Raw genomic sequence first — 10,456 nt, 5'->3', positions numbered from 1 at the left:
GATAGTTGCTGGAATCCAGCATCTGAGTAACAAGTAATGCACCAGAATTATCATTTGCTCCAATAAAGAATGGACTATTTGGCCGAGATGGATCAACGGGATCTATATTTGTATTTGGAGGTTGGCTCTAATTATTTGCATTTGAGAATTCATCTTGATTATCATTGACATTTGAAGATTCATTTTGGGCCATAATGGCTCTGATACCATAAAAGAAATATGAAAATGTAGGAAGAAGACGGTTCAATTATGAAGAACTGAATTAGAAATTTGTAGAAGAAGATACATCTTAATAATTCTGATTTTCTGGTGGTATGTTATACAATCCAACCTGCCTACTATTTATACAACAAGTAAAAGAATCTTGCAACAAATTCCATAACAGAAAAAAAAAAAAGTTCTGGCAAACTTCCTCAAATTAACCCTCCAAATTCTTTCAAATATTTTACTAAGAGTCTTTTTGATTGTGTTCTTACAATGGAAAGTTCTTGGATCAATAGATATGGTGGTCTTGATGATTGCCTTGACTCAATCCTTCCAGAAAACTTTTGGTTCATGCCTTCAAATATCCAAAAAAAACTAGAGATTATTACGAAACCATTCTTTCTTTGACTGGTTCTGCATACTCCTGAACCAAGAGATAAATCAAATATTATGTTTTCAAAAATTTCAATTCTAAGAGTTCTGTCATATGAAGACTGGGGACAGAATCCTTGGGAAGAAAAGAGATTAAATCTCTCAAAAACATTTTTCACTTGTCAAGATACTTTCAATTATTTTGATTACCAGAATGCTTGGTATAAGGCTCTCCTTTTTAGGCATGTTACCCATTCTTGGTTTATCAATTTTAATCAAAATTGTAACCCTCATTTTCCGAGCTGGTTTCAAACTTGGTTTCAGTACCATGGACTTGAAGAACAAATTTTGCCCAGTCTAGTTCTTCAAGGATTTGAATACTTCAAAAGAGAGGCAAAACTTTTTCTCAAGCCTCAAGAAAATCTTTTGTTTCAATTTGCCTTCAATATGAAAGTTTCATGGATTTTCTGTTGGGATTTCTTCCATTATGAAAATCTTCAAGATATGTTCTCAACCCACAAAATTACAAGAAGATTCAAGATCAAATGGTGGGCAAAGTTCAAAGAAACAAATTGTTGTCCAAAAGCAGTTCAATCATGGATACAAGAACAAAGAAATTTGGGTGTACCTAAATTTTCAAAGAAAGAACAAGAAGATCAAGCTGATTTTTTGACTGAAAAACAAAGAATCATTGCAATGTTATCAAAATGTAAAGATCCCAAAGAATTATTAGAAATTTATGATCAAATTTCTAAACAAGGATCTTCAAAAACAAATGAATCTGATCAAGAAGAGGAATCTCAATATTCTCAAGAAACTGACAATGGTGATGACCTAGTTGATCTAGGTGACTATGAGGAGTTTCTTGCTCAAGAGAAAGCTGCAAAAGCCCAAAAGAAGGCTTTGAAGAAAACTTCAAAATGACTATATCGACCCAGTTTTCTTGATGAATTGAGTCATTCAAGGGTCTATCAAGCAAGAGAAATTCTTCTCAACCTTTGTCCAATTCAAAATCGATGGTGCCACATTTGTCAAGATTCCCATCAACTTTGTGTCAGACATCAATATCTACTTTAATAAAGAAAAAGATTATCTTTATTAAAGGAAGTCAAAAATTGAAAACTTTTGACTAAAGTTGATGCTGCTTTTCAAGATGCTCCATTATGATGTCGTCCACTTCTCTTTTCAAGATTCTTTCTTCAAAATGAAAGAAATTTCAAGTCCAGATTTCATTATATAAAGAGTTCAAAATTTCATTTCAAGCAGAGCGAATTCAGCAAGAAGAAGTTTTATTTTTCTTTGTAATTTGTTCTCTCAAATATCTTTCAAATTTCATTGTAATATTTAAATCTTCTTCAATTATTAATAAAAGTATCTATTTTCATAAATTTCTGGTCTTCTATTTCATCTCCTTTTCCCTGGGTCTTTTATATATATATATATATATATATATATTTTTTTTAAACAATTATTTTTCATAATACCTATTCTGAAAAAAATTTATATCACGAGTTATTTATCTGCGTATATCTTATTTTGATAAGAGTAATATCGTGCTACCTGACATTTTACATGACAATTTATAATTTAATATATTAATGTAGTATTTTTTAGAAATTATAAATAGCATTATTCTTTGGTAATCGTTAAGAAAATGAACAGCAATAAAAAGGAAATGAAGTCGCCGAATAAGACATTCACGGTCTAGTCAGCAATCTAAGATGGTACCGCGTTTTCTCCTTCGACGCCTCTTCTTTACCAATAGATTTTCTCTTTCCCCAATTTTCTGATTTACGCACAGAAACGCGAATTTCGTGAGCCCTCAACCATAATCTCACGCACTACGAAACCCTGTAATTGAATTCCAAATTTGGAAAGAAAAACGAACGTATTTTCTGATATTTTTGCTATTTTTCGTACTCAGATAAGCTTGGAATTCTTGTTTCAATTCATGGATTTGACTCTCAATCAACACAATGCATCGCATACCAAAAATCTTCATACATAGTTCTGAGCGTCGCAAAACCCGCTCGAAATCTGGCTCCACCTCTAGCACTAGCTCAATTTCCAGTCCAAGCCGCCAATCTGATAAGCCGATTCCGAGACTAGAGCGGCTAAACGCCGTGAAAAACATAGACTATGATTACCTGCCATCAACTTCCTCGACTTCAGCACTATCGGCATCCTGTTCGTCAGAGGAATCATTACGACGGCGGTCGCGGGATTTCTGCAGCCGCCAAACGAGCTTACGAATCGAAGGAGTTGATGGTCAGTTTGAATTTATGTGCGAAACGCTGGGATTTTCTGGAATTGATGATTTCGGGATACCTGTTGAGGAATATGAGGCTATGAAGATCAGATCTTCTGTTGCTTCTAGTTTAATTAGTCAGAAAAATGAGGATAGTAATGGTAATATTCTTTCCAGTGGTAGTATTTTGAATTCAACAAATCAGAAAATCGAGGATTGTATTAGTAGTGTAACTGAAGTTTCCGGTCCTAGTAGTAATAAGGTCGTTGAGGTAATTAATCCAAAATTCGTGTGTAATGGAATTGAAGATTTGGTATTTTCAAATATTGGTAGGGGTAGTAGTCTTAGTATTATTAGCAGAGGTGATGATGATGGTCTATGTGAATTATCAAAGAGGCTAGAGAATAGTGCAAGGATAAGTAATCTAGTTTTCAGCCATAATGCAAGTGGTAAATTAGGGGAAATATGTAGAAATGGTATTAAGGGTGAGCGGCCGCCAGTTCTGGCACCGCCACCTGCAATCTCATTGCCTGCGATCGATAATGAGTGCTCAACTTGGGATATTTTGAAATCATTTGCACCAGACTGTGATAAAAGCTTTTCAAAGCTTGAAAGAGGGTTTGGTTCAGAAGAGGATGAACAAGAGACTGAAATAGTTGGTGGGAGGAGGGATGACGACGAGGAGAATTATATGAGTAAGAAAAGGATAATGATGAGAGAAGAAAATGGTGTGTTATCTGGGTCATGTTCATTTACCACAACTTCAAATGATGATGATTCTTCAAGTAGTACTACGGAGCCAACGTCCTATGTATCACCCAATGGGAGATTTAAGCGCATTATTGTGGACTGGCAGAAAGGGGAACTCTTGGGTTGTGGATCATTTGGATCTGTTTATGAAGGAATTGCTGAGTAAGTGCTACTTCTTTGGTGCTAACTTGCAATGAAATTGTTGAGCATGGAACTGTATTTATAACATCCATCTTATTTTTAAAAATTTTGAACTCCTATTCTTATATGTTTATTGACTGCATAAAATCTTTTGAACTCCTATTTCTTATTTATTTTTGCAGAAAAAATCTAAAGAATTGATTGTTCATCAAACAGTGAAACTACAAAATTCTGTTAGCCTCTGTTTGAGCCTCATTATCTAAAAATTCATTTTTCCTCAAACTCATTTTCAACCATGCTGTCTCCCAATAAAATAATTTGCAAGTAAATTCAATTTTTTTCCTAATTTTTAAATTACACATTCTCCAAAAAATCACTATTATAAAACTCATTTTTTGTTATAAAAAAAAAAAAGAACAAGTCGGATACGTCAAATCGTGATTTTTCAAAAAAGCACCGACACGACACGTCGTCGACACGTTCATTAAATTCTCTAAAATTCTTCATTTATATAATTTAAATTTAGTTTTATACTTATTATTGATTTTTTTTTTTGAAATCTTTTAAATATAAGTATTAATTTGTTATTTACTAATAACTTTGAGTTAAAAATATATAATAGCTATAGTAAGAAAGGAAAATGATTATTGTAGAGTGTCCGAAGAGTGTTGGTATCGACACGTGTCGGACACGGACACACTGCCCTAGATAGAGTGTCTGTGTTGCATAGGTTCAAACAAGGGTTTAATATGATGTTCGCATTTCAGTAAAATTGTAACGCTTATCAATTAAGAAAGAAAAGTTTGTAGTTTGAAAGGTTTTTTCCCTTGAGGAAAATAAAGAGCTACTCTAGCCGTTCAACAGATTCCAACTGATTGAGATAATGGCTACTAAGAACTATTTTTTCAGACAATAAATCTCTCAAATGTATTCTCTATGGTGGATGTTTTCTTTCATTTATTTGTGATAAAAGACCCAAAGCATGGTGTTGAAAAGAACTAAAACATAGAGAAAGGATCCTTTCAATAATTAAGTGTAGAAAAGTTCACTTATCCTGTAATATCATTGCACAATTCTCCACTGAAAGAATCATATTTTTAAAAAGCTTTGCACTTGATCTTGCATACCACTAACTCATATGAAATGTATTTGCTATATTTTTCTAAACATGTTTGTATATCTGCTTTTTCTGCAGTGATGGATTCTTTTTTGCTGTGAAGGAAGTATCTTTGCTTGATCAAGGGGATGAAGGAAAACAAAGGATCATCCAACTTGAACAGGTTTAGCTGCCCGAGCTTTGCCTAATTGTTTACTTGACTTCGCACCTGCTTCTAGATTCACTCTATCAATGGCTCTGATTATTACTCTCTGCCTTTCCCGCAACTTCTCAGTTCTTTAATAGACATTTTCTTTTGACCCATTCAGGAAATTGCTCTTCTAAGTCAGTTTGAACACGAGAATATTGTCCAGTATTACGGTACGCAGAAGGTAATACCGTCTTGCAAAATAACTATTCATATTCTTTATTTAATCATTATATTTTTTTGGTTGTCAGTGGAGGATGGGTGTTTCTTGCTTTTAGCATCAGTTCCCACCTGCTATTTGTTTCTTCAACTTCACCATTATAAGCTCCCATACTTTTCCTTTTGCAATAAAGAGGCTTCTTTTGCGAGATTCCTGGATTTTATTCGCAGAGATAGTAGAACTTGAAGTACTAGATATAGAGTAGTTTTTGTGTTGTCCACTAATTTTATTTTGTTGACAGAATTGAAGCTCACTGAAATTGAACCTTCCACTTAGCTTAACATTTTTTTCTCTTCCTTTGGTTTTTCATTCGCATCTTAATTTTCCTGAATTTATTTTGTTACAAATTTTATTAGAATGCTTTTTTTTTTCTTTTTCCTGTAGGTTGAATCACATCTTTACATCTTCCTTGAGCTGGTTACTAAAGGATCCCTTCTGAGCCTTTACCAAAAGTACAACCTCCGAGATTCGCTGGTCTCTGCTTATACTAGACAGATTTTACATGGCTTGAAGTATCTTCATGACAAAAATGTGGTCCACAGGTGATTGAACCAAACAACTCTGTGTTTTTGGTTTTTCTGCTTTTAATATTTATTATTATTATTATTAATTTTTTATTTTTTGGCTTTGTTCCAAAAAATTTTGTTATGTACATACATTAACACCTTGTTTGATAAAATTTTAGCAAAAGTTTTATCAACTTTTCAACTGATCAAACTTCAATTTTAATCGAGGCCACGACTTTATCAATTTTCCAACCATACATTTCATCATCTTATATCAAAATCTGCTAATTTATCAAAAGCTTTTTGGCCCTAAATCATAAATTTTCACCCATTCACGTGTTGTATGTTTGATCTGCATCTGCTTTTCTGACAGTTTTGAGTATTTGCAGAGTTGCAGTTACACTTCTCATACTCTTTATCACTTAAGATATTTTTTATCCATGTGCGTTCAAATAGAGTAGTATTTATTGTTGAATTGTTTCTTTCTGTAAAATTCTCTATCATTAACCCTTTCTTGGGAGCTGGGGAAGGGGGAGGAGCTACCTCTTTTATATTTTATGGTAGATGATATTATGGTGTATACAACAGTTAACAGGAGAAAGGAAAAAAAGATGGATGGCTAAGTTACATTTTTGTGTAGATCTTCTTCTTGAGTTCACTTCAAATCTTTATCTTTATCCCATCATTTTTTGATATTTATAGTTATTGACAGACGCTTTACTTACATCAAGCATATACACTAGAGATCAATCTGCATTATTTCCTTCTTGTGCTGCAATATGGTTGGAGAATGTAATTAACACAAGACCAATGAAACCTATGCATGTGAACCTGTAGGAGTATTTCTAGTATGCATTCCATTTAGTTTAAGGAACTGAAGTAGGATTAACCATTTGCTGATTTCTTTCTCTAAATATGGTAAGTATTGCCAGCTATGAGCATGTTTTTCGAATCCTAAAGAAAAATGCTAAGTTGCTCATTTAAAAAGTAAGGAAACACTTTTCTGTTTAAAAATTCTGGAAAAGAGTATCTGGGGAAAGAGCAACTTTTTGAGTTTCAAACATGTCTGACTAAACTTAGAAGTTTACTTTCTCTGGGGACTTAGTCAAACATGTTTATATGGTTCCAAATTGGCTGTTGATCGGAGTAAAAAATAGTTTACTATTTTCTAAAAGGTGTTACTCTTCTAAATTGCATTTTCTTTGTAACTGATCAAAGCTTGTCCTTTTCCTTTAGCAGATTATATTGAAATTGACTGGTATCATGCTTGAAATTGCTCTTGAAGTCAAGTTGATGATATTGTTTTATATTTTCAAATAATGCTTCGTAGAATTTGTTAGCTAATTGAACTGTCTCCAAGAAAATAGAGTCGGATAACACAGAATCATTTTAGTCAGAGTTCTTTATTATGGAACTAGAGAACTTCATGTTAGGACACTGTTTTTGATTAATGATGTCTCTCTTATTTATGGAATCACTTGTATTTAGGTTGCACTGTAATCTTAACAGGCAAGAAAACTGAAAAATGGAAGTTTAGTAAGTGCATGATGAAGAATGACAGATCATTTGATTAGTAGTAATATATGTTTTCATGTGATGTTTCTCTTCTCCTCTTTCTCGTTCATGCTTAACAAATAACAAATGTTTATATGTGCTTCATTCATGGCAGCTGATTCTGTAACACCAAGATCTCATTTGTTCACCTCTCTTGTTTCAGAGATATTAAGTGTGCAAATATATTGGTGGATGCAAGTGGCTCGGTGAAACTTGCAGATTTCGGCCTTGCGAAGGTTGCAGTCTCTCATTATCGCTTCTTTTTTCTCCATTTCAGATCAAAAAGGCCTTCTTAAATAGCTTGGAAATATTATACTGTGATTGTTGTTATGACACATAATATTGTTAGTTGATTCATTGTGCAGGCCATTAAGTTGAATGATGTGAAGTCTTGCAAGGGGACTCCATTCTGGATGGCTCCTGAGGTTTGCATTGGCCCTCTTTTCTTAACATTTATGTAGCATGACAAGTCTACTTACATTTATGATCAATATATATTAGGCCCTTGTTTGAGCCCCATTTTTGTGATAAAAATGCATTTTTGAATAATGTATTGATGTGAAATGTATAGTTAAAAAATAAGGAAAAATTTTGGATTTGCGTGATATTATTTTATTGAAGAATGTGTGGTTGAAATGATGTCAAAACAGTATTTAAGAATGCATTTTTTTCCAAAGAATTGGGCTCAAACAAAGGCTAGGATTGTGAAAATTGCTCCCATAACTTCATGCACATTAGCTGTGCCCTTTTATTTTTCAGAGGAAAGAGGGTGATGTGAATCTTGCGACAACTAGTGTCCCTAATTTTGATTTAAGGTTGATGTATGCAAATGGATTTAATTAAATTTGAGTCACATACTAGGAATAGTGTCTCCTTTACTCATTTATCATAAGGCGTGATTCATCATCTTATCCTGGGACTAGCCTTTATTCTCTCTTTTCCTTTTCTTTTTATATTCCAGTACTGGTGGTTGATTTTCACACAGTAGAAGTTGCTTTACAAGGTAATAGGCTAGTGTCCAAAAGGGTAAGAGTAATGCTATTCGTCATTAGTGTAGAATATCACCAATCCGGGTGGCAGTGGCCCCTGATTCATTGACCGATAGAATTCTGATGCATTTTAATGCATTTGACTATGAATCAAGGTATCTAATGCCACCTAAACTGGTGATGATCATTATTAGGAATGAATAACATTATTTTGAAGGGTAAATGGATATAGAAATGTGCTCTAGGAATCTTTAACAAGACAGCACTTTGGAAATAAGAGAGAAGGATATTGAGATTTAAAGGTTGAAAATTCATTACCTCTATTTGGTACACCTGTGTTTATGTGAATTTAAATTGTAGTTTAAGAGATTTTAACATCTATCTGAAATAGCCCCAATTCCATACGAAGAAGGACATGCCATATGGAGGTGACATTATTTATAATTTATCATACCTGGAATTGAGCACGAATATTGGAAGAATTTGTTGCATATCTGTTGGTACAGCATTCGTTGTAACCTTTAATTTCCCAGTGCATGTGTGAGTTTGTGTCATTACCCCTATTTGGAAGTGTCAGTTGATTATGGAACCTGTTTGCTCCACTTTGCAAAACCAAAGGGTAATCCTGTCAGTTTGAAAATAAGGGGTCTGAATATGCACAATAGGGTTTGGAATAATTGAAGCTCTATATTTCAAACCATTTTCATACTTCTAAATTTATTATGTTTTTGAGGTATTAAAATTTCAATTTGTTGAGATTACACACTAATCCTGAGGCAAGTGTCTGCATAATACTAGCTTGTAAATTGATGTCATGGATACAATTATTCCTTTCTCCTTGTAGTGTGTCAAGGCCAAAGGGAGAGTTGATTTTTTTCCACTAAATTTTGCTCATTATCAATCTAGGTGGTTAGGAGCCTGGGATATGGGCTAGCAGCAGATATATGGAGCCTTGGGTGCACTGTGTTGGAGATGCTAACCCGACATTTTCCATACTCCAGTATGGAACCTGTAAGTGAATCAGTTTGTTCTGGATTTCCTGTAAACTAGATAGGCTCAGAGATACTTCTTCGTCATCTTTATTTGTCTAAAGAAATTTACGTTTTTTTAAGCAATTGCATTATTAATATGGACTACTTAAAGTCTCTGAGATCATATATAGGATATGGTCAACATTGTCTGTATATATCTCACAATCATAGTAAACTAATGGAAATACATACCTTTCCTATAGTGTTTGTTCATTCTCACTAGAAGTTCTTTGACTATTTTCATTGTCAAAATATAAAGCCCCCATTTGGCCACCTTTAAAACTCTTCAATTTAATTTAATTTAATTTAATTTTTTCTCTCTCATACTTTCAACCACAAAATTTTCAATAAAATAATATTACACTCAAATCGAAAACTTTTCAACCACACAATTTTCAAAAAAACACTATTCCCCCATTATAAATCCAAATAATGGGGGCCAAACGGGCGCAAAGTCTCTATTTGGGAAGAATTCATAAATGTTTTAATTTATAAATGGATAGAAACGAGTGATGGATAAGTGGATAGTAATTGAAATGTATGGTTGAGAATGATGTTTGACCATTTATAAATAAATTTATTAATTTTGGGCTAAATATAGTGTAATTTTGAAAGATAGATAACATTATCAATGAAATAGATGACAGTAATACTTAGATACCTTCTGATGAGAAATTTATTTATTTATTATTATTATTATTTTTTTTTTGGCAACATAAAATTTGGGAACAATATATACAAATGCTATCTGATCAACAGATGTCTGCTATCTGTTGATTGGGTGGATATTAAATTACTCGGATAGGCAACTGTACATTGTTGTTTTGGAGCATGACATTGCTTTCTCTCTGATCAACAGATGTCAGCACTATATAGGATAGGAAGGGGTGAACTACCATCAATTCCGGATTCTCTTTCCAGCGATGCACGCAATTTTATCCTTAAATGTCTCCAAGTTGATGCAAGTGCACGTCCAACGGCCTCTGAGCTCCTGGACCATCCCTTTGTGAAGCGACCACTTCCAGCATCATCGGGCTCGGCTTCTCCTTACAATTTTGGCCAGCGCATTTAAGAAAATCTTTGAGGTAATAAACGAAACTAATTATCATTTTCTAGTTATTGTCTTGTAAAAAAAAA

General features: G+C 33.5%; 1 protein-coding gene across 3 annotated transcripts; it reads left to right on the top strand.

Moving 5' to 3' along the window:
- Nucleotides 1-2,281: 2,281 nt before the first annotated feature.
- Nucleotides 2,282-10,402, top strand: LOC111403602 (mitogen-activated protein kinase kinase kinase 1-like). 3 transcript variants are annotated; one of them, XM_023032169.1, is made up of 9 exons: nt 2,282-2,300; nt 2,501-3,736; nt 4,911-4,995; nt 5,141-5,203; nt 5,624-5,781; nt 7,463-7,535; nt 7,665-7,724; nt 9,195-9,299; nt 10,179-10,402. In XM_023032169.1, exons 2-9 carry the CDS (start codon nt 2,553-2,555, stop codon nt 10,389-10,391), a joined length of 1,941 nt encoding a protein of 646 aa, XP_022887937.1. In that variant the 5' UTR covers nt 2,282-2,300; nt 2,501-2,552; the 3' UTR covers nt 10,392-10,402. The 3 variants fall into 3 exon arrangements, with proteins under 3 accessions (XP_022887937.1, XP_022887936.1, XP_022887935.1); XM_023032168.1 differs by having other exon boundaries at nt 2,292-2,390; XM_023032167.1 differs by lacking the exon at nt 2,282-2,300 and having other exon boundaries at nt 2,307-3,736.
- The last annotated feature ends 54 nt before the right edge of the window (nt 10,403-10,456 follow it).

The sequence above is a fragment of the Olea europaea genome, chromosome 11 (genome assembly GCF_002742605.1).
Source record: "Olea europaea var. sylvestris chromosome 11, O_europaea_v1, whole genome shotgun sequence".
Taxonomy (NCBI): Eukaryota; Viridiplantae; Streptophyta; class Magnoliopsida; order Lamiales; family Oleaceae; genus Olea; species Olea europaea.
This window is presented reverse-complemented; position numbering and strand designations above follow the sequence as displayed.